Source organism: Penicillium solitum, assembly GCF_028829755.1.
Source record: "Penicillium solitum strain IBT 25940 chromosome Unknown utg000004l_segment0_segment0, whole genome shotgun sequence".
Lineage (NCBI taxonomy): Eukaryota > Fungi > Ascomycota > Eurotiomycetes > Eurotiales > Aspergillaceae > Penicillium > Penicillium solitum.
In genome coordinates this window covers 2,229,344-2,256,456 of record NW_027072124.1, presented here as the reverse complement: position 1 = coordinate 2,256,456, position 27,113 = coordinate 2,229,344, and the positions used below count along the sequence as shown (strand labels likewise).

Genomic DNA, 27,113 nt, shown 5'->3' with positions numbered 1-27,113 from the left:
TTATATCATTTGGCACTCGTCATCCCTGTATGGCTTACCTATGGAGTACGCTATATCTTCCCCTTCTGTTCCTATTTGGGGCTGTTGCCGCTCGTAGATCGCCGAACATCGCTTCCTAGATGAACCGTCCAAAAATTAGACAATACTGTAAACCAAAGAACACACAGTATATAATATCCGAGTGAGAAGAGTGCTATTACAGTGAGTTGCTCATGCATTATAGCCAGCATGGTGACATGCTGAAAGGATAAACAAATTTGGAATGTTTCACTTAGATTCTCTGATATACACCATTGCTCACTGGGGTCGCGAAATTGTAGTAACCCCAGCACATCAGTTCCTTCATCTACATCCTCGTTTGTGTAGACACTTCCAGGTTTTTATTTAGCCTGACACTGCACCAACTTGTCCCAAACCTCACCCATGCATCATGGTGTTATAACCAGCATCAAGGGTATCGAAAACCTCCTTACACTAAGAACTGCGCTTATAGCGACGATGAACCGTTTCAAGAGTACCATTCCCCAGCATTTGTTCTCGGCTTCATCCCACAGTGAAAAGAAGGAGCACAGGATTTCAGGCCCTTAGCCGAGTAGCCCGGGCGATGCTGAAGCTTAGCCCACTTCCAGATTCTCTGCCGGGAAGGAAGAAGGGAAAGGTACCACGCCAACCTTAAAGTAGGAATGGCAGCTAGACGAAATGGTCGAATCGAAGACTGCACAACCAGAACGGGTTTTGGGTGGGCAGTATCATTAACAGGAAGGAGCGAGTATGGCCGGGACTTGCATAAGATACCGCTCGGCTGCTTTCGAATCTTAGATAAAGTCACTAGGTGGTGACATTTGATATTCGATATCTGGATTCAGGGCCAAAATTCCCAGGGTATCGGTAATTCTGGTCTGCGACCTCAGATAAAGATGGCAATGATAGGCGTCGATGGCACCTCGGACTAGTTAGGTGGACCCCTCGAAATATTAGCAAACCGTAAACGAAAGAAAGCAAAAGCAAATAAAAAATAAAGGCTCACAAGGCTTCCGCACTTCTTGCCTACTAGAGTGTAGGTCTCCTCATAAGAGTTGACCGAGGAAGATAAAGCAGCGTATAAATCACAACGCCACTACAGCAGCCCGGACATCCTTAACACTGTGAATGAGGTAAGCATTATCGGCCTCTCCACAAACCCGGAATCCTACATAGCTAACTCACAAGCCGGACACTCACCCCAACAATGCAAGAAATTCGATTGTGTCCGCGAATAGCTTCATACTACTACAAGAGAGAATTCGAAATTAGCAAAACCCACAAAGAAACGATCTCAAACGCGCAAGGGATACTCACTAGTCCAGATTTCCATGGGTCCTAAAGCAAGATTGAAAGAGCTTGGATGTGATCGCATCACGGACGCCATCGCCAGGTCCCACGAAGTGTCTCAGGTGGCTTTCTGGTAGAGGCGTCGAAGTCTTCTGAGAATTTTGAGCTCCCAAGTCGGACATCCCACAGTCAAGAGCAAGAGCAAGAGCAAGGGAAAGAGCACATGTTCTCTCTCTATTCTCGCCTTTAGCACTGGACTGTGGAGGAAATCATCGCATCGGATTGCGCCCCTCGTGGACCGACAAGTGGAACCAGCGAGTCAAGTAGAGATAGTTATAAACGTTGGCTTTCCAACGGCTCATCTGCGTGAATTTTGTCTCAGAGCTAGCTGAAGAGTTGCTCATATTTAGTTAGGGTGAGTCTTGGCTGGATATCAGCCTCATTGTTGGTTGTTTCCAAAGCTCGGATTCCAAAGCTCGGAGTTCCCACCCCTCGAAGTCATACCACATATAGAAAAACAAAAGCGAGATATGTAGGCTTATGCTGTGGTGTTGGAGACATTGAGCCCCACAACCTTTTGGACATCAGCTGCACCAGGGTTGTGGCATCAAGTGGATGGAAGCTTGAGAGATTCGGGATCATGGTATATAGACAGATTAGATATTTGATATAGAAGAGCATCATTCCTAGTCACTAGACTCAGGGATAGATGGATGTCAAGCAGACATGACAGAATAAAAATGGAAAAGAGATGTGAGGTTTATCATACCCCCACGCCGCCTTTTATAACACTGCACTATTGATGCAGGCCAAACAAAACAAAGCCCCGCCATATGTAATGTTTGCTTCTCTTCTAGAATTTCACATGTAGGTAGCACGGTTTTATGTATGGCCACCATTACAACAATCTGTACAACGCAGGATCATTGACTTCATAGAGCGCAAAACATGTTATTCCTTCGTGAATATTCAATGAAGGCCATCAAAGCGTAGCGTATATCTACAAATATCAAAAGAGGTGCATAATGACTATGTACACACATGCAGAAACCAAAAGAAAAGAAATACATAATCACATATAGAAGCAATACATGTTAGAGAACAATGACAAGAATCGGAGCACCAGCTTTTCATTAATCATGCACGTTTCCATTTCCATCAAATTGGATTAATCATAGAAGCATCAGGAATGGCCGGCTGGCTCATTCCCACACGAGTCCCATCAACCGGCGTAGATTTTGTAACCGGGACTGGCGAGACAGTAGTCGGCACACTAATATCGAGATGACTAGGCGAGCGGCTGCTGCGACTGCGTGAGCCACCACCGCGGGAGATACTGCTTCCCGGAGTACCGGTACTGGAAGTGGGCTTCCCGCCGCGTTTGACCATCTTGCCGAGCACGCTGACGATCTCTGCGGCGTCTTCGAAGCTCTCGTCGTCCATGCCTTCTTGGGCGTTGTAGACGTCTGCGATGGCCTGTTTTGCGAGGCGGCGACAGGCGACAGGGTCTTGAAGGCAGTCGTATAGATATGCTGCGTATTCGAGTTTGACCGAGAGACGGAGAGGATGTGAGCCTGGTAGGAGTTTGTCGGAGAGGGCTGCTGCGTGGTTGAAGCACGCTGTTGCTGTGGCTGTGTAGTCTAGTGGGGGGAGGAGGAAGGAGGAAATTGGTTCAGGTGGGTGGACTGGTTGCATTACTGGTAGGCCTGGGGGCCGGGATGTTGGTGTTGAAGCCATATTCATTTTGGAATTGTAGGTGTCTGAGACGCCAAGGGCGGTTAGGGCATCTGCGCCGTATATGGAGTCATGTTTGAAGCGGGGTGACATGTCGGTCTCGGGGGTGAAGATTGGGCGATTGTGGAATAGGACGAAAATATGGTAGAAGGAAGCGCGGAGTTTGTAGGCGAGCACTTTTAGCTCGACAAACCTGTCTACCATCGGAAGGATGTAGCCCTCCAGTATTAGTAGGCCTTCGCGGGAGAGCCATATGAGGTGATGGTACAGCTGGAGGGATCTTGTTTCACGTGTTGTGTCGAGGCGCCGCAGTTTGCGGGCTCTAAGTAGCTTTTTTGATAGCATGACGGAGACGCCGAGGATTTTGTATAGCATTGCTGAGAGCAGGGGGCTTTCGAGGCCCATGACGGCCGCGAAATTGCCCAGGGCTTTCTGGTCCACTTCGGAGGAGGCCATCCATAAATCCCACGACCCAGGAATTGGGGAGTCTGGGCAGATAGAGTCAGCCATATTGGTCATTGGTCTCAAGCAACAGGCGAAGTGGAGGTTCGAAGAAGACCAATTGACCGAAAGAAAACCCAATCGCGAAGCTAGGGATGCACCAACAAAGAAGGGAATAGGCGAAGACATCTTGGACTTACCGAAAAGCGCGCAAACAGAATTTCAAATAATAACCAAACGCAGCGACTGAATCATGCTCCAACCACGCGCGTATTCCCAAGCCGCGGACCAATTGACCTGCGAAATCAAGATCTTGGCGCACAAAAAGCTCAGACTGTTCCAGCGACGCGCTGATTCCAAAAGGCGAAATACACGGAATATCCGAAACCAAGAGCAGCAAGTTCGGCGCAAGCTGCAAGGTTCGGCGGGACCCGAGGGGGCGGCGAATGTTCAGACCGCGGAGTATATCACAGCCAATGGCTTTCGTTCCTGGCGCGGGTAGCAAATCCAATTGCGACAACCAAGTATATAACGTTCCAATCGTATTTTGTAGACACAGTGCGGAACAACGCTGTCCGATCAATCGAATCAATATTTCCCGTTTCGGACTAGCGACGGCTGAGTTCCGAATGTCGTATTCACGCTGTATCGTGGCTGGGAATTCGGCTAACAACGCAAGGAGCAGACAATGGAGTGACGGAGCTCGTGGCTAGATTGCAAGTAAACTTGACGCATCGTGTGGCCGGCAAAGTAGGGGGGGCAGAGGCGAAATGCGACGATTTTGGGTGCCAGCGAAGTCTGTGCGGGGAAGGAATTGGGAATTGGAGGGACTGTGTCTCGGGTATGAAGCTACTAGCTCGGGGGCTCGAGCTAGGAGCACGGGGGGGGGGGGGGGGGGGGTTAGAATTGTTATTGTAAGTGTTAGGGCTGCTCGTAAGAAGTCAAAGTCCACGGATTAAAAGAGAATCAGAAAATTGAAAGATTTTTGACGTAGAAATGCAAGGTCGTGCTAGCTGCGTGGGGATTTCCCCTGATATGACGAAGAGATCGGGTTGGAAGATATGCGGAAGGATGGAGTACTGTATAGTAATTATTTACTAGTCTGTCTTGAAGTCCCACAATAATCAACAAGAATTGTATGAAATTGTACAAAATTGATTACAGATGTGCTAGAAGTGGAGGTGGTGCTCTATTTGTATCAGGTCTATGACGAAGTAGGGCTTGTGCAATTGCGATACCCAGTGGCAAGCCATCTCACTCTGGTACAATCTAGCGAATGTTGTGCTGTCCTGCACTAGTCTGGTTTTTGCGTGTGATGTTAACTTGAGCCTGTTCACTAAATGGTGATGACGGGCTTGCTACGTGGCAGCGGCTCAAGGCAAAAAAACAATTAGGGCAGCATCGTAGATTGGCTAGGAATTTACTTGTTCCAGGACCATTCTCCCCAGCTAAGTGCCCAAGTCCTCGGGCCAGATTACTTTGAATGTACCTGGGCATTAATCTAAACCTTGCTAGCACGGACTGCCACGCTGGCAGTGGCTGTGATTGTGGGTATTGGGGGTAATTATGGTCACGATGGAAATCCACCTATGTGATGTGATGGAAGTGACAAGTTTGTAGTGATCATTGTACAACATCTATGTATGTACTTAAGATACATAGACATATCAACGAATAATACATTGATGAACTGCAGTTCTGTTGACGTTGTGTTCCCAAAGGTACAGTATCCAACCTGTTACACCGCCAGATGCCCTTGCTGATCGCCCAATTAGACAAGTCCATTGTAGAATTGTAAAAAGTTGCAGACAATGTAGAATTTGATAATTTGGGGGTTTTTTATTTGCTGTACTTTTACTTCGATCCTGTATTCCATATCCAACATTGAACGATGGTCATAATCTAGAATAACATCTTGTGATAGCACAAGTCTCCACTGTTTAAGCCTGAGATGCAGGCTATGTATCCTGAATGCAAAAGTATCCAAAGAGAAAAGAAAGACGCTAAAGCAAAATCACTCTATTCATCCAGGTCATCAACTGGGAATCCAACAAATGCGCGCCTCAAGAAAGCCCGCCAGACATTGTTTACTGGCTTTTTCTTAGCAACAGACCAATCAGCATCTTCGCTATTGACGTCGGTCTGTTTTGCCTCAGCTTCTTCCTCGCCAATTCTGGCTGCGAGTTGGAAGAAGCTGCGTACTGTCAGGTCTTTCATTTGATACACGTCATCGTTTGTGGTGTACTCGATCTCGTAGTCGATACGAGGATCATCGCCTCGTTTGCCTGCCGCGATTTGTTCGTGGATTTTGGTTAGATTCGAGTAGTATTGGGTGTAGCCGAGCAAGGTGAACGCTTGGTTGGAGTATGCAGGGCCCGGAGGAGCGGTTGAGGATGGGGGCTCGGGGACTTTGAACTTGGGTTTCTTTTTCTTGCCCTTGCCCTTCTGTTTCTTCTTCTGAATTTCGGGGGCAGCCAGAGAATCGTCGCTGGTTTCCGGTGTATCAATTGCAGCATGGTCGACTCCGAAAGTGGTATCGTCAACCTCATCTGTGAGCAATTCCACCCCATGTGCGACATCATCCAATCCCGTGACATTGTAGTCGACCACGCGCAAACTGGGGAAGAAGTTCGGGACTAAACTGGGAGCTACGAGCGATACACTGTATCGTTCTGCCCATGGGCCCCCAATCTTGTCCAAGAACTTTTGCTTCTTCTTTTCCTTCTTTTTGCCCCTCTTGTCTTTCTTCACCGACTCAACTTCCGAGAGATCCTCCAAATTTGACATGGAGTCAAGGTCCTCGAAAAGGCCTGACGGAGGAGATGGCAATGAGGACCATTGGTTTCGGAGCGACTGGAGGTAGTCGGTTTTCGAGTTGATTGACACCTTCCCCTCCGCCTTGGAATCAATCTTGACTTTGTTGCTATCCTGGAGCATGAAGTGATCGATGTTCATATGGCCGTAAAAGCTACCGACAACAACGTCACGGTACTGGTGCATCCAGAGCGTATATTTTTGCCAACATGTCTCATCCCAGTTCTTTTTCTCGCTTGACCGGGCCGGGGGGACATGGCCCATGAGGATGGCTTTCATGTTGCGACTGCGCAGGATTTTCAGCTGCACCCGCAACCACTCCATGTGCTCGTATCCAGGTTCCGACTTGGCGTTGCATCCATCCACCGCACTGTTGGAATCGAAAAAGTACATAGTGTTTAAGCTGATGACCGCTAGCCGACCGGGGACCACCTCCGTGGTGAACCAACCGCCCTCAACGAAGGTGTGACGCTGATCTTCTGGGATGAATGGGTTCCATATCTCCGCAAAGCGCTTTGTCCATTTGTTGGGGCCCTCGTTGAAGATGTTGTGGGGCATAATATCGTTGTTGCCGAATGTCGGGATCACAGGGATCGACATCTTGGGCGCGGCATTCGAGGTCTCACGAACATCCTCCTCGCCGAAAATGCTAACCCATTTTTGAGAGAGGAATGCATTCAATTCCATAATCTCATCTGCCGTGCGAGGGAGCTTTTCGTCATTATCGTGTCGGACAGAATCGCCGGTCCAAATCACAAAATCAATCTCATCCTTCAAATTTTCTTCGATCCAGCGATATGTCTCGTTGACAAGTGATAGGGGTGAATCGCATTCTGTGCCCTCAGCTCCAAAATACCCCGCGGGGCCTTTACCACGGTGGCACGAGCGATCGATCGAGGTTCCGGGCTTGTAGAGGCGGTCGGGATGAAAATCTGTTGGTCAGCATGGTGTCACGGCACAGAAACACGAACGTTGAGAACTGTCCCCTCACCAGTTATATGCAAGAATCGTCCGCGTACAGGTTTGCGCAAACCCTCCACCAGCTTCCCAGGCAGGTCCGTTGGACTAATATGGCCCAACGGCTGTTGCCCCAAGGGGCTGGCGGAGATGGCGTCGGCAAAGAGGCCCAGCAGCAAGAAAATTGACTGCATGAGTCCTCTAAACCAACTGGTACACCAAGAGAGAAGAGTGAAGGTCGAAAGCTCGGAATATTTTGGGCAAATATCTTATCTGCACGGTCACGTCACTAGGCGGGTGCGGTAGCCGAACAACTCCAAGATACAACCAATCAGAGACCGATGGTCAATTTAAGGAGAAACACTTGAAAGATGACCTCTGGAAGAAGTTGTAAAAAAAGATCTTATCTGTAACTTATGTTGTGCTCAAATCACTCAAATCACTCAATCATTGAATGATCAAAATTTAGAGTTATGCTACTATCCCCAGATCGACATATGGACATTCTGTATTCCGTATGCTCACGCGACAGCCAATGACTCCATCACGTGCCCAACCTGGTAGGGACCTTGGGGACTTGGGTAGAACTGAACTTTGTGCTCCATACGAAGTACTAACTACCTAGGTACCTCTACGTAGTGTATCGATAGGGCCAATTTCCCGCTTACATAAGGCCCGTTGGCAATGCCCACCCGCCCGTCCATGGGCGATGTCGGATAGGCATACCTATAGGCCGTAGGCGTTATAGACGGGTACTCGAAAATCTAAATAGCTTACCGCCCACCGTGGACGGGCGATAGGCACCTCCTAGGTGCCCATGGACGGGTGATATCGCAGTCTAGAGAATATTAATTGTTTATCTAGGGTTACCCGTACGGAAAGCTTATACATAAATTAGAAGTCTATCCTATTACTATACTACCTAAATAATTTTATCTTGATCTTTTCCTTTATTACTCTAGGTTTCTAGTTTTATCCTATTATTTCTCCTAGTAATAGCTTAATTGTAGATAGAAAACTTAGTAAGATAATATCGCTAAAGAGAAACGCTATAGATAATTAGGTTTCAGTCTCCGCTTTCCGCGCATCACATAGATGTTCAAAGTACATGGCTCTCCACTGGCCAAAGCCATTGAGGACCTTCGGGTTATAGCGCCAGCTGCCAGGCAATCAATAATGAGCCTATATTCTGGGGACCTTGGGATCCGAGTGGAGTTATTTAAGTTAAGGGCAAGAATACTCAAGGGATCAACTTCTTTTCTGATCCCCTCAAAGCATCTGTGTCAACATCTTTGCTCAACCTTCAAGCCCGATCTCATCCTCCCCGTGGAAACATCCAACCCCTCAACCGAAACAACCTCCAGCAGACCACTATAAACAGACTTCAGCATGTTTTGCATTCGATCACAGTCAATGACAAAAGCCTCCATGAACACCCGGCGATTTTGCCCTTCCAAGTTAACCTCCGGCCTCCGCCAGTTCTCCAATTCTTCCTCTCGGCTCCAAACCATCCCCGTCCAAGTGTCCGCCACAGGGACCGGATTTGTACAAAAAGTCTCCGTCCCGGGCAAGCCGTTCCAATTCTCAACCGATGCCTATACCGTCCTCGGTGGGAAGGAGTCCCATCCCTCCCCAATCGCCTATTCCCTGGCTAGCTTGAGCTCCTGCAACCAGGTAACCGGCTCTCTCGTTGCAAAGGATCTTGGTATCACAATTGGCGAGTGGAATGTTGAGGTAGAGGGAAATCTGCCCACAGAAGTGTTTGTCGGGGGCAAGGAAGGAAATCCGAACTGGAAAAGCGTCACTTTGAAAGCACGGGTGCAGAGTAACTTGGGAGGGGGTAATGATAACCCTCAATTCCAAAAATTCATTGCAGAGATTGAGCGCCGTTGCCCCATGACGGCGCTTTTCAGGAACAGCGGGGTGGTCTACTCGAGTGATTGGATAAATGAGCCTCTTTGAGAAGTGGGAAGTCAATGGAGGGTCATCGAAAATGATTGAATATAATGTGTTAGATGTATGGATCTTGTGTGAACTATCTTTAGGTAAATGAAACGTCTGAAAATGTCAAACTTGTGCGAAAGTTGCTGCGAAAAAGATTGAAAAAGCACCGAGTCACAAAATCACCAGCCCATCAACCTATATTGGGCACTTCAGGAGCTATTATAAGCTATCCTTTGCTCCTGAATTTACAAGTTTAAGTGATAGTCATTTTGAATCTATTCCGTGCAACTAGCATAAGCGCAATCTACCAGAGTCGAACTTCTAGTAACCTCAATGCGTAAAGTGAAATGCGCTGCATGCTCTGAAGGATTTAGTGGCACTTTGATTGATTGATGTGTCCAGCTGGAGAGTGATACTTCTAATCTTATCTCGTTAGCGAGGGTCTGCCCAAGTGGTAATTATAGTAATAATTGCAAGGCCTGGTTAGAAGGCAGGGAGAGCACTACGAGTCCCGAAAAGAACAAGATACCTTCATGTTTGGAAGGAATTGTGGAACCTTTCTTTACAGTATTTTATATCCGATTTTGCTGCTCGAAACTAGATAGCTATTCATTCTGTTGTACTCAGATCTCGATACTCAGATCTTGACGTTAACAAATGAGAAGAAAAAGAAAAGGCTAGAAGGTATTATAACCAAGTGCCAAAAGATAAATATCTAGGCAAAGTTTTCCTGAACATGCAAATCTTTCTCCATTGCCATGAAAAATCGCCACTCATCACACCGCAACGCAAAATTGAATCGTATAGAAGTATGATTCGAATGCTTGCTTGCATTGGTCAATCGATTATGAACTGGCGTTGAGAATCTATAGCAGAGGGGAAAAAAAGTACGTTAGATCTAGATATCTTTGAAATTTGGGTTTCAATCTTTCTTTGATTTGACTTACCGCAAAAGATTTCCAATCGGCTTTGAGGGGAGAGCGCTTGCATATGCTAACAGAGTCAGCTACCATCGTATTCTGAATATCTGCACAGTCCTTTAAGAAGGTTGCTATGGGTTTTCAATCTATGGCAGCTGACAGTATCGCCTGCCCACGACAAAGGAATCAGACGAAGACACCCGTGACCTGGGCAGAATGCTACCTTGGCAGTTTATCTCTCATTGTCTACTTTACGGCCATCCATGGATGTCAATTCAATTGAATTGGGCGGGAGTTCCTCTATATGAGCAATTTTCAGCAATCTACTCTTTCACTGGATCGAAGGTGAATCGTGCACCTATGGATATCTAAGTTTAGTAGTGCGAGCCATCTATTTATACAGCGATCAAGTATAAGGGTGTGTTTCGGGGACCACTAGGCCAAGTTGCTAACGCTTGGAGTTACCGAAATCCCAGCTAAAGCATTGTTTTGAACTAAAGAATCAACTAGAAGCGCGAGCGGTGCTCATTGTTTGGTAAATCTTGCAAGATTCTTGTTGGGCTATAGCCCGATAAGACAACTTCTTCGTTCACGGTATAACGGACGTAGAGCTGTCTTTTCCGAAAAACAGCACCCCTTCTCAGAGGAAGGTTCGATCCTGCAGTGCGAGGGCCATGTATTTCCAATCGGTGGTCTGAAAAGAATACTCAACCAAATCAGCCGTGCTGTGGATATGTAGAACCCTTCGGGTAGATATTTTCAGCTTACCCTGAAGGTGAAACATGCGGCTATAGATACCAACGCTGTTCACTCTTGGTTAATTAGAAGTTCATTCAACGTTGTCAGCAGACATAGGCAGCACTCACCTCACCCCGGAGTCACCAGAAACCTAATCCGCCCTCTTTTCCCTCTCCAAGAAAGCAGAATCCCGGAAGACATCTTCTAAGCCGAGCAGCTATAATGGTAGAGAATCACTTCACTTGCACCATTATTTTCTGATAGAACAAGAGGGCAGGTAACCGCTGGTATAAACCCTTTAAACCCAACGGAACTTGCGTCGTCCACGGCACTGATTGCGGTCGAATGTTCGGGAGATGGCATTTTGATCAGGATAAGTTGATCATCGAGATCAAAGAGGAGCAGCTGTATGTAAGGGCTTGGAGATGCTTTCAACTTACGGCAAAGCTGAACCGGGCCGCTATAGATATCCAAGGTTAGTGATGCGAGCCTTCATATAATGAAATGGTATAACCTAAAGAGGCATACCACTGGTGATTCTCCTACCTCCAACCTGGAGAGCATTGATTGTGTTTCGATGATAATTATGTGCCCTGCGATTTGCTCTTGAGCCACCTAGGGCTATGCGTAACACCATCAAGTCGAAGCATGATTTGTGGTCCACAGGTCATAATTAGACTGAGCCAGGAAGGATAACCCTCGGGGTTACTGAAATCCTGGCTAAAACATTAGTCTCAAATAAAAGAATCAATCGAAGCACAAGCAGTGTCCATTGTCTTGGGGAATCTCACAAGATTCACGTTCGGCTAGATAGGTCTATAGGACAACTTCACTGACACCATATCCAATGTAAAGGCGATTATCAAGTCCCATAACGAGTTGATCCCATAACGAGTTGACCTCGACCGAAGAATGTCCGGTCCCTTAGATGCTGGTAGGCTTCGTCCTCGGTCTATAACAGTTAATCAAGTTAGTCATTATGTTCCACAGGACCATGAGACCCTTTTTTGTATAGGGCTTTAGCTCACATGGAAGATGAAACGGCCGACTATGGATTTTCAAGGTTAGCAGTGTGAGACTTGATGTAAATGACATGGTACATCATAAAGAGAGACATACAACCGAGGGTGGCCCTGCCTCCCTCCCGGGCCATGTGGAGTGCCCCTAGGGTAATACTGAGGGTCGCGGAGATGTTCAAATAGATGATCAGATTGAATTATGGCTCGTAGTGGCTCACGGCACCGTCCTGTGCACTATATAAGAAGGCCCATTAGCAATTTCCCGCGTAATTATTCTCTTCAGCAAGGTTTGCTTTAACATACACCATCTCCAGAACCGACTCGAACTGGCTGTGCTCACCGAGGACAATCTCAGTGTTTTCACTCTCCACATAGGTTGCGGTGGCGACCAAAGCGGGCATAAATCCAGATACGCTGCGGATGTGGGCGCGAGTGCCAGGCTACCGTAGATAGGCAGGGTGTTAGAAAGTTAGGGGCACATAGTATTGGGGATGCTTGGTGGCTCACGATGGCGACAAACGAATCGAAATAGTTCGTTCCAGCTATACCAGGACGAAGCCGTTAGTGATCTGTGGTAATAACCAAGGGAGAACTTCGAGCTGGGACCTACCAGTCTCTAACTGGCCGCGCACATTGGCCTATAGATTGCCAAGTCAGCATCATTCGTGGTTCACCTTCCATCGGTATGAGATACACACGTAAAAATTGAAAGCGAGTCTTGCCGCTCGGGAACTCATTGTTGCAATATCACGTTCAGTGAAACGAAGAAAAAAGAATGGGGGAAAAGGTACAATCAGATTGATAAAAGGGATGTAAGTCGAAAGTGATAAAAAAGTGAGAGATGGGGAAATATGAAAATAAAAGAAAGGAAAAGTACGAGAGGAGGGAAATGGAAGAAAGGAAAGGTGGAAGAGGATGGGGAAGGTGCGTATATATGCCCAGCGGACAGGCGTCTGCACCAAATTACACACCAGGACTTTTTTTTCTCAATCTGGGACTTAAATGAGCAATCTCTGCAGCCATAATGGAAGGGACACTTCAATGCTACTCATCCCAGTCTTAATACCCGTAACAGATCCTGGACCATGGCTATATAGTGCTATAAACGATCTTGTCACTTGATTGAATAGACCATTGAGGTATATGTGAAAATAATATAAGACATATCTGACTTCAACAGAGGGAATATTTGAGCGTGTACTTCAAGTTATTATGATAGTGCCATTAACACAAGTAGGTAGCGTCTATGCGCAGAAGCAAAAAGGAGCAAGCAACACAGTTTTAAAGGTAGAGAGCACTTCCGGCCATAAATTCATGTATACAGCCTCATAGAGACTAAGAACTGGACAAAGCCTATGACAGATAGGCAGGGATATTAGAACGATGGGGTAACTCAGCATGAGGTATTCTTGGTGGCTTACCATAGCGATGAAACCTTCAAAATATGGTGTCCCGGCTGTGAAACGGCGAAACCGTGAGTGATATAGTGACAATATCAAATTAACAGCTTGGAAGGGTGACTTACCGGCCTCCAGCTGGCCAAGAATGTTCGCCTGTAGATTATCACCGTTAGTGTTATGCGCTTTCCACATTTTATTAATATGAGATACGCACCAAAAATGCAAACGCGGGTCTCGGATGTGAGAGAGACATGTTGGTATTGGGTGAAAGTTAGGTAAAGAAAGAAATAAAAAGAGATGTGAAATGGTAAGGAAGCTGGGGGTAGTGGAAGGATAGTAAAGGAAAAAGAAATAAGAGATCCTGGAATTGGGAAGATGGAAGAAGGAGAAAAAATGGAAAGGATGAGAGAAAGGACAAGTGGAAGAGGGGGTGCATACCTGGGCATGTCCAACGAGCAGATGGTTGTCTACACCAGCATGAATCTCCCCTTCAAGATCTCTCTATAAACCCCAGAGGCTTCTGAATATTTTTATCAGTCTATGATAAATTGGTTATAAAGACCGAGTTCCTCAGTGTCTTCATGTTACCTGAGATATGAAGTGAGCAATATCCGATGGAGGGAATAGTTGACCCACCATCCATAATCCTAGACTAAGACTAGACTAGTATTGGAAAACATCATCTCGCCTAATTGAATAGAAAAGTGAGGTATATGTGAAAGTTATCTGAGAGATATTCGAGTATATAGAGTCTTAGACAGCCTGATGTATCTAAGTGATAATGTAGTTGATAGACGTAGATAAAATATATGAAGAAAATGATATAAGGGATATCTACCTCAACGGAGGGGAAATTTGAGTATATACAGTCTCCGCAAGATAATTTCCAACTTCAGGATGGTGTGGTAATTGATACACGTAGATATAGATAGAATATACGTGTGAAAGCAAAAGGGAATGATGAAGGAAATATTAAAGATAGAGAACACTTGCGGCCATGGATCCATTTATATAGCTTCATGAAGGCCAATACCAGGCTACAAAGAGAGGGGTGCGAAGGGAACCAACAAAGCATTCATAAACAGACAAAGGCGTAGCAAACTGCATCGGCAAGCCGTGTTCACTTGAGTGCAAGTGGAGGGCCATAAAGTAGCATACTACACCGAGAGTCTCCTACAAAAGATGCCTTTACAGATATTATTTACAATTCATGGATGGAAGACAACACCACAAGACGCTTTCTAATAGTTCATAGCCAAGTGGCTGACGGCTTCGGTACTTCAAGGCTATATTGATGTCGATATCTAGAAGAGATTACCAATCGGCAGACTAAATAAGAAGGAATATGGAAAAGGAATATGGAAAAGGGAGGTTCGTCAACATCTAACGCCATGAGAAGTAGAAGACCGCGGAAGCAAGGGTACGGTGAACTAACTATGCTAAGCTTCCAAATCCCTATACTAACTTAACTTGTTTTATTCAAAAGGGATGTAAATCCCCCGAGGTCATGGTCATGGATGTATGGACACATGGACCTATGTTATTGTACAAGGTGGCCCTATCATTTGCACACATGAAAAGGAAAATCGATTTAGTCCTTGATAGGCTAAACGAGAACTTAAACTTCTAAGGCTTAGGTGTTGAGCAACTGCGCGAGTCTTTCCTTTAGTTCCTTTGCCGCAGCTGTCTGCTCTCTTGAAGCCAGCATTTCAGCCTCTAAAGCTGCATTTCTTTCTCGTAGATCACTGATTTCCTTGGTGGTACTTTCAGAGTTGGTGGCATTCTCTCGCAATGTGGCCAGGTCTCTCCTCAGAGCCACTTGATTTTGTTCGTGGATTTTGATGGTTTGAGCGTATTGGGTGTTTTGGGTACGTAGCTCCTCGATCTCTGCTCGGAGCATGGCGATTGATTCGAGTTCCTGATATATAACAGAAAGCGATGCATCTACTGTAGTTGGTAGCGTGCTATACCGCGATTTCCGCCCACGCCGATTGCTTTGAGGGCTCCCTGTAGCGGTCTGGAGAGCAAGAGATGCATCCACATCGCCGGGCAGCGTCCCATGTCGCGATTTTCGTTTACGTCCAGTGGGTTGGAGGCTCTCTGTAGCGGTCTGACCAGCAGGCCCTGGATATGTTACATCGTGGGTTGTATCTCGATCAACTGCATTAGGCTGCGATTCTCCTAGAGCGTATTGGGTCTGAAACCACTCTCGTTGCAGTCCTAGACTTGGTGCAGGACCTAGTAGAGAAATCGGCGAAGCATTCGAGTTGGTCCCATTGGTTGCATGGCTGGGAGGATCATGAATTTGGACGGGGGCAAGCTGAGGAGAAGCGGGTGGTGTAAGCACTGGAGGTGCTTTGTCCCAGCCTCGACGGACGCATATCAAACAAAAAAGGTGGTCATAGGAATTACGTGCGCAGCCTGCGGGTAAGCACTCGCGATGGAATGCGAGTTTGCAGGTATGACAATTCTCGAGACGCTCGGATTTATGGCAGATGCAGCAGTAGTCTTCGCGCTTTGAACCAGCTCCTATACGCAGTTTAGTTTTCGAGGGCATCCATTGAGATCTGCTTCGAAAGAGAACGGTACGCACTTCTCCATTCTTTGTATTGTTGGATTTGGGAAGGATATGGCTGTTCAGCAACATTGGCGACTATCATAGCCCAATTAAGAGATCGGGTTGCTTCGTTTGTGTCCGAATCAATACTTTGGGGTTGGTTTTGCTGGGCATCTCGATTATTGCCCTGATCGCCAATCTCAGGGGTCTCCGAGGGGCGGCGTTGTCTTTTGCTTCGCACACCACGTATCGGGCTTTTTGGCTGCGCCTTCGCCTTTCTCGGGTTCCTCGCCGGCATTGTGTCTACTGACACAGGGAGTTCAGGGATTTAGGTTGAAATTTAGGGGTAGCCAACGGGAAGTCTGGATCTGTCTCCGTCCGTCGGGCGTGGTTGAGCAATTAATAATCAACGACCTGACCAAATGATGACAAATTAAATTTTTACAGAAAGGTCAGGTGCATACATAAGCTTAGTCAGATTGTCCCGTTAACCTTCAACTTTTTCTTAGAGAATGACAAATATCATACCTAGTGCCATACCTTACATGGTCGTACTGCCAGATTTTTGTCACTATGTACTCCGTACCGATGTATAGTTTGCATATGGATCTAACAGGGCTTCAATCGTAAAATCAATGTTCCAGGCTTTTCAATTTTTTTTTGTAAGTTTTCTATAATCTTGAATATACTACACCTCATTCCGCGCATGCTTCATCATCCTTCATCCCTCCGTTCCCCGACTATGCTAGAAATCCTCCGTATCAAGAGCATTCGTTCACCCAATCATTCACTGTCATAACCTGTGCAAACAATGGCCAAATCAAGTCCGTCGCCACATCTGTAAGCTCTTTCGACCACCAGCAGTAGCGTCTTTCCTGTTAGGACAATGTATCAGTTACTCAGATGATTTGACTCAATGAAACGAAAGGAATCCTTACAGCATTTTCACCTGGTAGCCCCTATAATAATAGCCAATTAGTGGGTTATACTTAAAAAAATGCTTGCTCGTCCTTAGCTACTTACAACTCGTAGGCATGGCGCGCAGTAGACTCGAGATAAGTGTTGGCAGTTAATCCCACAAAAACTAATCTCTTAATCTCACGTTGTCGCAACTGAAAGTCCAGGTCGGTATTCGAAAACGAACTATATAGGATGGTAAGTTATCAATGCCTTCGTGCATACTATCTGGTGAACTGAATATGCAGGCCGCGTGTAACAGACATGTATCAGCATTTAACTAGTTGGCAGAAATACCTAAGTAAGCAAATTACAGTCGCTGCGTCATGATACATGTTTCTGCCCTTGGAAGAAGGTCGTGACAGAGTTGGAATTTGGGAGAATACTGAAAGATATCCGTGAATGATTGTAGCAAATTTTATTGGAAAATAACATTCTTTTACATGTTTTTTGACCTCTCTCCGAAGTAACATATGCTGTATTTATGCATATGTTCGAACCGTGTTGTGTTTGTAATTGTATTGAGGACGTTCAGTCACCAGAACAATCCCAGGTCCCTAACATGCTAACAAATTTAAGGAAATGCCCAGGTGTGTTTCCAAGGTTGTCGTACTAAATAACCAATTTAATGTCAAGCCGATATCCCGAAAAGTTGTACTAGTTATCTTTCTACCGCTCTTTGCTTAGGGAAAATCATCCCAGAAAAAAAAGGTAAGGACTAAACACGACTGGGTAGCTCTGCATCCGAGTGCGCAATGAGCAGCCTTGTTCTGACACTGTAGTATGACACATAATATCCAGCATCTGCCGTAGCTTGGCCTGGTGCACTGGCTAATTTGGTCTGTATCCGGTGATAAAATCTGCTGCAGAGTTCGAAATCGCCCGAGGAAATGGCAACACGTCCTGTTAGAGCACCCTGGGTCTTTCCGGATGTTGGTATAGCTACCGTAATTTTCGCGTCCCTTTCGCTCCGGTAAAGAGCATTGTATGACAACTTCGTAGCCATAGGAATTTCGAGAGGTATGTGGTTAACGGCGGTTCGTTGGAGGATATAGCTAGGTGCGAAATGTATTCTGCAAGTAGGTATGATCGGGTAGAGTCTTTCTGGGTGATTTCGGCTAAAATTCTGCACGATGGTCACGATATTTCCCCTAGAAAGGTGATCGTTTCGGAGAATCAGCAGAGAGTCGCAGAAATAGAAAAAAGAGAAGTCGGTGTTCATGAATTCTTGATGAGTGGAGGAGCTTGGTTGTTTTGAAGCATCCGAGAGGGAGTTTCTCCCTTCGACTAGGGGAATATGTCACCAATTTGTTAACTTCACCCATAACACGAACGAAACTTGCAAGAGTGATCGGGGAAATGACGCGCCTGCTTTGATGGCTCTATGGGAGAGTTAATCACAATTTGTGACTACAGCTAACTGGAGGGTTCCAAGGTTGTTGATCACTCCTGGCAGATATTTCTGACATCTGTTTTATTTTAATGGTCAGCCCAACTTATTTCAGAATGATAGACTTCGTGATCTTAATTCGGGGTTGGTGAGAAAAGCAAAGTACCTAGGTAGAGATTTGTTCGGGTCGAAGTGTAGACTGTGTATACGCACTCCAAGCGTTGGGGCCGTCATCATAGACTTCCATAGCGCGGTGCCAATGTCCAGCGAGGCTTGACTTTATGACTTACTCCGTACGGAGTATTCTGTATACGGCTAGGACCTAATCATGTTAAACATTCGGGAGTATATAGCAGAATATACCTGAATAATATTGATTGTTTGCGAAGGGTTTAATGTCGACAGCTTTCAAAGCGCCGATCTAAGTTCAATACATCCATCCTTATAGTACTCCGTGCTCTGTACCCAAAGACATGCCATATTGACCCAATCTCCAAAAATTAGTCTGGCGGGTGTATGAAGAGTCATTCTCTTACCTAAACAAGATGTATTCAAAGTATACGTATGGTCTAGCGAACAAGGGATTAACAATTCCAGCGCATAAACGTATGTTATCATTCGAAGTTTGCCTCTCAGCCCCAACAAGACGGTAAGAAACCATGTATGCCAGGACCCTACTACGGGCGACTAACCTTGGAAGTATGCCACCTTTGACTTAATTATTATTGGTTCATACGACGTGTCCGCTTTCACTCTTTTTTTTAGGGTGCTGCATCATTTAATTCTGTATACGAATGTATATATTATACTCCAATTTAATATACTGTCGAATACCATAACTAGTGTTTATACATAGTGAGAATACAAGGTATGCGAACCCGGAAAATCTACGGACCGCTATAATGGCGTACTCCATACGGAGTACAAACCTTGGAAAGTCCACGGACATATGTGATTGTTAGTCATCTATACCCTTACCCGTCCACGGGTGGACCCGTGGAGAGATTGTGGATTTTGTCAATTTGACATGCTTTTCAGAGGGCCTAAAATAATAATAAAAGCAAATTTGTTCAACACAGTACAAAATGTCTATAGAGTATACAGTAGTAGATTATCAATTAAACAAACTTACATTGTATCAATAAATTGATGGAGTATGCATATGGCAGGTAAGTTGGTACAATTTTGACTGTATACTAAGGGTGGATTACTAAATTACTGCTGGCAATATGAACCAATAATAATTAAGTCAAAGGTGGCATACTTAGTCGCCCGTACTACGACCCTACACTCATGTCGACCGACTTGTAGGAAAAAAGGGCCGAGGCCCGCTGATTCCCGACGAGCGTCGGGACTGGTTGCTCGTTAGCTTGCTTTCGTCCGAGTGGACACCCGACCCCAGAACTCCAGAACTCTAGGATATCCACCCGCAAGATTTCCTTCCCTACCCCGGACTGTTTCTCACAACATCGTTTGATGTGCACTTAAACATTTGGGAGGTTTCCTTTTTTTTCCCCGATAAATGGTTGACGGACGGTCTCACAAATTCCCCAGCCTCCTGGCGGCACACCCCCTTCTTAACGATTTCAGTGCCGCTGCCAAGCAATTACGGGTGACTCCGAGAAATGACTAGCTAGGGCGTCCATCCTCCGTACGGAGGTATGAGTGGCTGAAATGACCCTACGCCCTTCTTGAGCTTTTATGGTCCATCTCCGTGGCCATCTCCGTTCCGGAAGTGTCGCTTCCAGAAATTCTCAGTTCGGCCCGCAGCTGTGATATTATGGTTTCTCGTCTTCGGTCCAACCTCCGCCGTAATGGCGCTCTGTGAAGCGAGTTTGGATCGATCTGATCTCTGTTCATGCAAACCTAACGCAACGCACGGTCAGCCCTTGAGATTGAGTGGCATTTGCGGTGAACGTTTGATGGGAGATTCGGGCCGAAATTTGATGAAGCGTACGGAGTAATGGTCGAGAGAATGGCACATCCCCACCATAATCTAAGGGAATAGGCTAGACCAGCAGCTAACAAAAGAAGTTAAGTCGACCGTAAACAGTTTAGTGGATTGTGGGGGAAGCACCCCGGAGTCCGTGAAGGATCCAGCACGGAGAAGACTCCGCGCTGACAGTAGCTCCGTGCAACGTTTCTAACTTTTCGCCCTCGTGAGACAAGGGAATTGAATATGGGGAATCTGAGGACATCATTGGAAAGGTAATTCTTGGGCCACGCGACTTTGGTAGATGGCAAGAACATGTGAAGTTGTCAAGTTGGATAGACAAAAAACCCCCAAAATAACACATCGACACACCGCCACTCACATGAAGATGCGTGTCGAGTAAATTAAGCAATATTACGAAGGCCATGTGAATATGTACCTAGCATCGGTCTAGAACTATTGTAGTAAGTATTTGGCCTTGAATTTGAGGCTCGCGACCCTCCTTCGCTCCTTGTGCATTGAGACTAGCTAGATGCATTCGAAAAGGGGCTAGCCCCAACAGCTTGGACGCTTCGAACAAGTTTCACCAGTCTCACTAAGCGGGATACAGGCCCGATCATCCCGGCATCAGACCCTAATTTTATTCAACATGGGAATCGAAATATAGCGACTATGGTGGGGGGAGAATGGTATGATTGGGGAATGTCCAATTCCAATCAGGACGCGGAGTTATTTGAAAAAGCCACCAACTAGAGGCGTCTTTTACTGGTGAAAACAGGGGGTCCGGGGTCACAAGGCAATGGAGAGTCTGGGGAACCGGAGACTCCACCCAATCGTTCCCAAAGAGGATTATAGTCATTTCCTTAATTACTAGGTGATGTGACTTGCTAACAGTATAAGAACCACATGCTGCCCCGCTGTTCATGAAATTCACGATTCCTCGCGCCAGTCCCGTCTATCACCGACCGGATCATCTACCGAGATCGCCGGCTTCAATACTCGCGGAATCATATCATGTCGGACGACAAGAAGGCAGACGAGGGGGTGTATGGTATCTCCTCTGGCATTGAAGACCCTGCTCGAGTTATCGGTGGCTATGGGGAGACAACCAAGCGTCTGGGCGCAAAGACCAAGGAGGTCCAGAATGTCAGTTTTGAAAATCTTCGTGTACGGGCGAAATACTGACCTAGTTCTCGACAACAATATAGGCCGATCTTTTCGCTGCTATTGAAGAGACCAAGATCGAAAGATGGAGCAAGGAATCCCTGCACTTGTACTGTAAGTTGCAACCTTTCGACTGATGAAGAAAATATTTCCCCAGACACTAACGGTTGGTGCGACCATTACAGTCTGTATCTTTGTCGCATTCTGCTGTGCCTGTGCCAACGGTTATGATGGTTAGTATTCAATCTACCCCGGAAAATGGCATTGACTAACCAAATATAGGATCTCTGATGGGATCTATCCTCGCCATGGATCATTATCAAAATGTCTTCAAGACCGGAATGGATGGCCCCAAAGTTTCCGTTGTTACTTCGCTCTACACAGTGTATGCTTTCTCTCTATTCTACACATATTATGGCGACTGATATGAATTGTTCCCAGTGGCTCTATTGTCTGCACCCCCATCAGCGCTATCATTTCCGACAGGCTTGGTCGTCGCAAGTGCATGTTTATTGGCGGATGGGTGATCATCATCGGAGCTGTCATTATCACCAGTGCTATGACACTGCCCCAATTCGTTGTCGGTCGATTCGTGCTTGGTGTTGGTATTCAAATCATGGTCGTCTCCGCTCCCGCCTATGCTGTTGAAATTTCTCCACCTCACTGGCGTGGTCGAGCCGTTGGTGAGTATCTTCGTCTTTCTGAAAACAGCACACGGTTCTAACCCAAGAACAGGCTTCTACAACTGCGGTTGGTTCGGTGGTTCCATCCCTGCTGCCGCTATCACATACGGTACCAACTTCATTGGCAACAACTACCAGTGGCGCATTCCTTTTATCTGCCAGTGTTTTGCCTGTATTATTGTCATTATATCTGTTTGGTTTATCCCCGAGTCACCTCGTTGGCTCATTGCCAACGGCCGGAACGAAGAGGCAGAGGCATTCTTAGTCAAGTATCACGGAAATGGTGATCCCAACGCTCGATTGGTCCGTCTTGAGATTGAGGAAATGAAGGAGGGTATTCGAGTCGATGGTATTGACAAGAGATGGTGGGATTGTAAGTTTTTCAATGATCTTTCTTTCTCGCAATAGCAACTAACCAATGTTCCTAACTCACTAGACCGACCATTCATCTTGACAAAGAGTGGACGCTGGCGTTTCGCACAGGTTATCATGATTTCCGTCTTTGGACAGTGGTCTGGCAACGGTCTTGGCTACTTCAATGCCACTATTTTCAAGGCTATTGGATACGAGTCCAGCTCAACCCAGTTGTTGCTTAACCTCGTCAACTCTATTATCTCAGCTGTGGGTGCATTGACCGCCGTGTACTTCACCGACAGGATGCGTCGTCGCCCTGTTCTTATTTTCGGTACTCTTGGTAAGTCTCATATATCATCCCTCGCGTCTAATCATGGTCAGCCCGGCTAACCAACACATAGCATGCGCTATCGCCCTGGGTATCAATGCCGGTATCCTGCAAGAGGTCGCCAATACTGGTTTCATCAGCAAGAACAAGGGCAAGGCTGCTCTTGCTTTCTACTACCTTTTCAACGTGGTCTTCTCGTTCACCTACACTCCCCTCCAGGGTGTCATTCCGGCCGAGGCTCTGGAGACAACCACTCGTTCCAAGGGCTTGGCTCTGTCAGGCTTCATGGTCAGCAGCATTAGTTTCATCAGCCAGTTTGCTACACCCATTGGTCTCGCGAACATTTCTACCAACTACTTCTGGATCTTTGTTGGCTGGGACGTTGTCGAGTCCATCTTCTGGTACTTCTTCTGGTACGCTTACTCTGATTCCGTTTACACTCCTCTCATTTCTCAAATCCCTTTCGTGCTAACTCCTGCTACTACAGTGTCGAATCCCAGGGCCGAACTCTGGAACAGTTGGAGTGGGTTTACCAGCAGCCCAACCCTGTCAAAGCCTCCCTCAACGTGGACAAGATCGTTGTTCAGGAGGATGGTACCGTTACCGAGAAGATCGAAGCCGATGCTTGAATTAAGATTCGTTTGTCGAGGTCTATATCACGTTGGGTTGGATATGTTGCGGTGGAAAAGGAGTTGGAGTTGCTCCGCGAGGTTGGCTTGGTTGTATAAATATCCACTTTCGGCCTTGTGCACAAAGGAGGATTTGGAAAGTTGTCTAATATGGGATTTTAATCTGTTTCGCGAGCAATATAATAAGATACGAATGGATACAGGTCCGTCGTTCAACTTGTGCACTAAGTTTGATGAATTCTGTATTAATTTTAAAGCCCTGATACCCCTTCTCAAACCCCACAAAGTGTCAGAGCGTGCCAATGGATGTGTAGAGACTCGCCTTAACCTTGGACGTGGCCCGAACGGGTAACCGACTGACCCCGATCAACCCCATAGCCTAATTTCCAAGGTGTCTTGACGAGGGGAGCCACAAATACTACTATGATAAGATAGTGACAGTGAACGGATTAACGATTATGTACAGGATAAAAAGTATGGACCAAGACCCTTTTAGAGGGTTCAGTTGTAGCAATTGGACAAGTATGATTGGAGAATAAATAGGAAACGCGAAACCACCACATTCACATCTGGTGAAGGCAAACGTCCAGGGTTGTACATATATATATGTAGGTAGATCATCAAACAGAGGTAGATTGCTAGAATAGCCAATTTCCAGACGTCTCTAATGTTGAGTTGTCATCAAAGTGCAATCAGCCCCATGAGCAGCACACTCAAAGCAAGGTATCCCTCAGTTTTAGACAGAAGGGTCGTTGCCTCATTAAATTGAGTGGAAGATGGCGAAGACGTCGGACCACTAGTGACCGTAGTCGGTGTTCCCGAGGCTGTAGTATTGCTTGCTGACAGCATCGCATTGACTTGAATCCACAGATCGCATCCGGTGTAATCAATTGTACCAGACACAGTGGAGTTCTCAAAGATCAAGCCTGGAGTTGAGAGGTTCTTCCCGTGGGTCTGGAACCGCGGCCACTTAATATCCTGGGTTGATGGCTCACCATTCTCTGCCATTGCAGTCCATAAGTCCATCATCTGGCTGCCGAGATGCCATTCAGCGGCAGTAGAATTGCAAGTTCCATTGGGGAGATATGAATTGTCCAGATTACCGAAGACAAAGGGAATTTCAGCAGTGTGAGCGCCGCCGAAAAAGCTGACATCAGTACCATCCATTGTGTACAGCCAAGCACATGTCGGACTGTGGGAAAATTCATATGTCCAAGTGGGAATGTTTTTGCGAGTGGCCTGCGCTGCACCGTACCATGCCGGGCACCTATAGGTGGAATCGGTTATGACCTGTGTCATAGCCAAAAGTACTTCGAGCGCGGTCGTGTTGTAGCCAATCTGAGCAAATTCACTGGAAGCTGCAAAGATGGCCTTGGCCTCCGATTCAAATAGAGATGGCAAGTAGGCCTTTCCAACAAGCGGGGCCGCATTGCCGAAGTTATGGCGAAGGAAATCTTTGTATATTGATGTCGTCGGAATTTGGCTGGATTGGCTGGCCCATTGTAAAGTATAAACAATAGCTTCATTAGAATCTGAAAGATGTTGGGTCAGTAAGATTTCACCCGGAAAACATAATTGTGTACATACTGGATCCAAAGACGGTTGGCACTTGTACTCCGCGATTGTAAGGGTCTTCGGCGATGACATTGCCGTCCACATAGGGGTAGAAATTATGGGTTCCCTTACTAAGGATACTGAGAGATCCGCCACCGTAGTATCCGATTCCTTGAGTCAAGAAATCATCGGCTGGGTATGCGGCATAAAAGTCGGAAACTGTCTTAGACTGAAGACAAGATTTCTATGAAAATGTCAGTGTCCACCACCTAACTCGCAAATGAAAAACCCGGCACTCACATCACTAGAGCTACATTTGAGTGTTCGAGCAAATGACGCGCCCATTTTTTGCTGGGTCGAATTTGAGGACACAACCCTACCACCACCCGACTCCGCGATGATACCATTGATCAGAGAAGGCGCCTGGGGAAGAGATCCGATGATGTATACATTCTCAGCACCTGCTGATTGGCCGAAGAGAAGCACCTTTTTCTGGAGCAGAACACACATGTCAGCTTCCCTTTGTCGTGTTTTGATTGTGGCTTAATGCAGGGTTTGTCATACCGGGTCTCCACCAAAGGCTGCGATGTTGTCACGAACCCACTCTAATCCCAGAATCAAGTCTTGAATTCCCTGGTTACCGTAAATTCCAGCAGTTTCAAGGGCCATGAATCCAAGGGGACCAAGTCTGTAGTTGACTGAGACAAGAATCGAGCCTGCATCTGCCGTGTTACAGCCATCGTACAAGGGGTCCGAGATAGAGCCCTCTGTTTGCGAGCCACCGTAGACCCAAACCTTGACTGGAAGCTTTGAGTCTTTAGTGGCACTAGAAGGAGCCCAAATATCCAAGTAAAGGCTACAAAATTGGAGTATTAGTATGATCTTCTATTGACACAAATAATGAGATAATTGAGAGGTCCGAGACCCAGTGAGTTTTGACATACCAGTCTTCAGATGAAAGTGCAGATGTGTTCAATTTTTGTTCGGTGAAGTCATCTGAGAATTGAATGCAGGTTGGGGCCGAAGTTGTTGCGTCCAGTTTGCCCTGAGAGTATTGCTTCTTGTATGCTTTGGGAGGCTCGAAGCGCAGTTCATTCACGGGGGGCTCGGCAAAGGGAATTGCCTTGTAGAAGACTGCATTTTGTCCATCTTCGCATCTTCCACCCTGGACTGCGCCAGCATCGATTGTGACAGAAGGGGGGATGATACTGCGGCTGCAAAAGCTGGCAGAAGAGCTGTCAAAGCCAGCTTCATGATTGAGATGGTGCAGGAGATGATTGATGGAATATTAAATGTAGATGAAAAGCAGAATCTCACTGCAAGAGATCACAGCCTTTTTATACTAGTTCAGACTTCATTTATCTTGGATAATATCTCCTTATTTCACCCCAACGAAATTCACACTTTCAGGCACCACGCTAATTCATTTACAGCACGTATTGCGAGAGCCAATAAGCCTTGAGAAGCTTGGTTCTTGTACGTGAGTATTGAATTAGCCCCCAAAACTTTGCAACACCTAGCGAGTCCCCGGATTTAGCCTCCAAACGTAGTTACTTAAGTATGGCCAAGGATAGTTAGTCGTCCATTTAAATAAGATTCAGGGCCCATCGGGGGCCAAAAGGATCCATAGTACGGTGTGAATAACAAGGGAAATCCCCTAAATGGCCAATCAATTAGCTTTATCCGGAGAGTCTTGGGGCCATGGCTTTTCTTAATTACCAGTAAACGTCTCGAGATATTGAGGTATCCTGACTCATTGGATCTGACCATTGAGCACTTTCCCACGCGTCGACCGCCAGTTGTAGAAAAATGACGATCGTCTCATTTACCCCGGTGTCTCACTCAAGAACAAAATGTTGAGGCTGATATATGCAACCTGGGAAGTTGGATGCAAGTTCTCCACAGCTGATTGGCCCTCGCATCGCTATCCCTTTTGGGTTTAGCACCACACAACCTCCACATAACCTCCATCTAGCAGTTTAGCCCTCCGGGCCTCCCGAGTATTTTGGTGATATTAAGAGCCCGAGTATTCCATATATCTGGGTATACTATTCTCGCACTGTTTACCCTGTTCCCACTGTTCGGCTACACGTTCTCAGATATGACGTAGCATCCCCATGAGCCCCAGGGCCATGGCCTGCTATACATAGGATGTCGGAAGTGAATGTGGATCACAAGGCCAAACCTAAGCTTTGATGGAGGAGTCCAAGCTTTTTGAGTGCCAGCTGTCTGTTTACGTCTACCTGTGGACACTCATGGACTTACTTATGCAAGGTCGCAGATCTT

At 46.4% G+C, this 27,113-nt stretch overlaps 10 protein-coding genes across 10 annotated transcripts; 3 read left to right on the top strand and 7 right to left on the bottom strand.

Moving 5' to 3' along the window:
• Positions 1–2,469: 2,469 nt before the first annotated feature.
• Positions 2,470–3,564, bottom strand: erg27 (the record flags this gene model as incomplete). The annotated part of the gene is made up of 1 exon (XM_040953583.2): positions 2,470–3,564. One exon carries the CDS (start codon positions 3,562–3,564, stop codon positions 2,470–2,472), a length of 1,095 nt encoding a protein of 364 aa, XP_040815929.2.
• A 175-nt stretch (positions 3,565–3,739) lies between these two features.
• On the top strand, positions 3,740–3,988 carry N7455_006846 (uncharacterized protein; the record flags this gene model as incomplete). The annotated part of the gene is made up of 1 exon (XM_065605443.1): positions 3,740–3,988. The coding sequence occupies one exon, from the start codon at positions 3,740–3,742 to the stop codon at positions 3,986–3,988; it is 249 nt and encodes an 82-aa protein (XP_065461297.1).
• Positions 3,989–5,505: 1,517 nt separating this feature from the next.
• On the bottom strand, positions 5,506–7,700 carry N7455_006845 (endopolyphosphatase; the record flags this gene model as incomplete). Its single annotated transcript, XM_040953707.2, has 2 exons — positions 7,292–7,700; positions 5,506–7,232 (listed from the first exon to the last, which is right to left on the bottom strand). The coding sequence occupies exons 1-2, from the start codon at positions 7,449–7,451 to the stop codon at positions 5,506–5,508; spliced, it is 1,887 nt and encodes a 628-aa protein (XP_040816037.2). The 5' UTR covers positions 7,452–7,700.
• A 970-nt stretch (positions 7,701–8,670) lies between these two features.
• N7455_006844 (OsmC family protein) lies at positions 8,671–9,219 on the top strand (the record flags this gene model as incomplete). Its single annotated transcript, XM_040953480.2, has 1 exon — positions 8,671–9,219. The coding sequence occupies one exon, from the start codon at positions 8,671–8,673 to the stop codon at positions 9,217–9,219; it is 549 nt and encodes a 182-aa protein (XP_040815854.2).
• Positions 9,220–11,721: 2,502 nt separating this feature from the next.
• On the bottom strand, positions 11,722–13,531 carry N7455_006843 (uncharacterized protein; the record flags this gene model as incomplete). The annotated part of the gene is made up of 9 exons (XM_065605442.1): positions 11,722–11,811; positions 11,888–11,907; positions 11,979–12,034; positions 12,182–12,318; positions 12,386–12,420; positions 12,489–12,516; positions 13,300–13,334; positions 13,404–13,431; positions 13,493–13,531. The coding sequence occupies 9 exons, from the start codon at positions 13,529–13,531 to the stop codon at positions 11,722–11,724; spliced, it is 468 nt and encodes a 155-aa protein (XP_065461296.1).
• A 1,380-nt stretch (positions 13,532–14,911) lies between these two features.
• Positions 14,912–16,133, bottom strand: N7455_006842 (uncharacterized protein; the record flags this gene model as incomplete). The annotated part of the gene is made up of 2 exons (XM_040953526.2): positions 14,912–15,807; positions 15,872–16,133. The coding sequence occupies 2 exons, from the start codon at positions 16,131–16,133 to the stop codon at positions 14,912–14,914; spliced, it is 1,158 nt and encodes a 385-aa protein (XP_040815991.2).
• Positions 16,134–16,655: 522 nt separating this feature from the next.
• N7455_006841 (cysteine hydrolase family protein) lies at positions 16,656–17,120 on the bottom strand (the record flags this gene model as incomplete). The annotated part of the gene is made up of 4 exons (XM_040953534.2): positions 16,656–16,710; positions 16,774–16,794; positions 16,859–16,978; positions 17,107–17,120. The coding sequence occupies 4 exons, from the start codon at positions 17,118–17,120 to the stop codon at positions 16,656–16,658; spliced, it is 210 nt and encodes a 69-aa protein (XP_040815984.2).
• A 390-nt stretch (positions 17,121–17,510) lies between these two features.
• On the bottom strand, positions 17,511–17,798 carry N7455_006840 (uncharacterized protein; the record flags this gene model as incomplete). Its single annotated transcript, XM_065605441.1, has 1 exon — positions 17,511–17,798. The coding sequence occupies one exon, from the start codon at positions 17,796–17,798 to the stop codon at positions 17,511–17,513; it is 288 nt and encodes a 95-aa protein (XP_065461295.1).
• A 3,331-nt stretch (positions 17,799–21,129) lies between these two features.
• Positions 21,130–23,273, top strand: N7455_006839 (uncharacterized protein; the record flags this gene model as incomplete). The annotated part of the gene is made up of 9 exons (XM_040953547.2): positions 21,130–21,261; positions 21,324–21,393; positions 21,465–21,512; positions 21,562–21,664; positions 21,721–21,962; positions 22,015–22,335; positions 22,399–22,656; positions 22,718–23,057; positions 23,132–23,273. The coding sequence occupies 9 exons, from the start codon at positions 21,130–21,132 to the stop codon at positions 23,271–23,273; spliced, it is 1,656 nt and encodes a 551-aa protein (XP_040816075.1).
• Positions 23,274–23,954: 681 nt separating this feature from the next.
• On the bottom strand, positions 23,955–26,081 carry N7455_006838 (uncharacterized protein; the record flags this gene model as incomplete). Its single annotated transcript, XM_065605440.1, has 6 exons — positions 23,955–24,805; positions 24,861–25,071; positions 25,128–25,319; positions 25,392–25,683; positions 25,772–25,992; positions 26,037–26,081. 6 exons carry the CDS (start codon positions 26,079–26,081, stop codon positions 23,955–23,957), a joined length of 1,812 nt encoding a protein of 603 aa, XP_065461294.1.
• Positions 26,082–27,113: the final 1,032 nt, after the last annotated feature.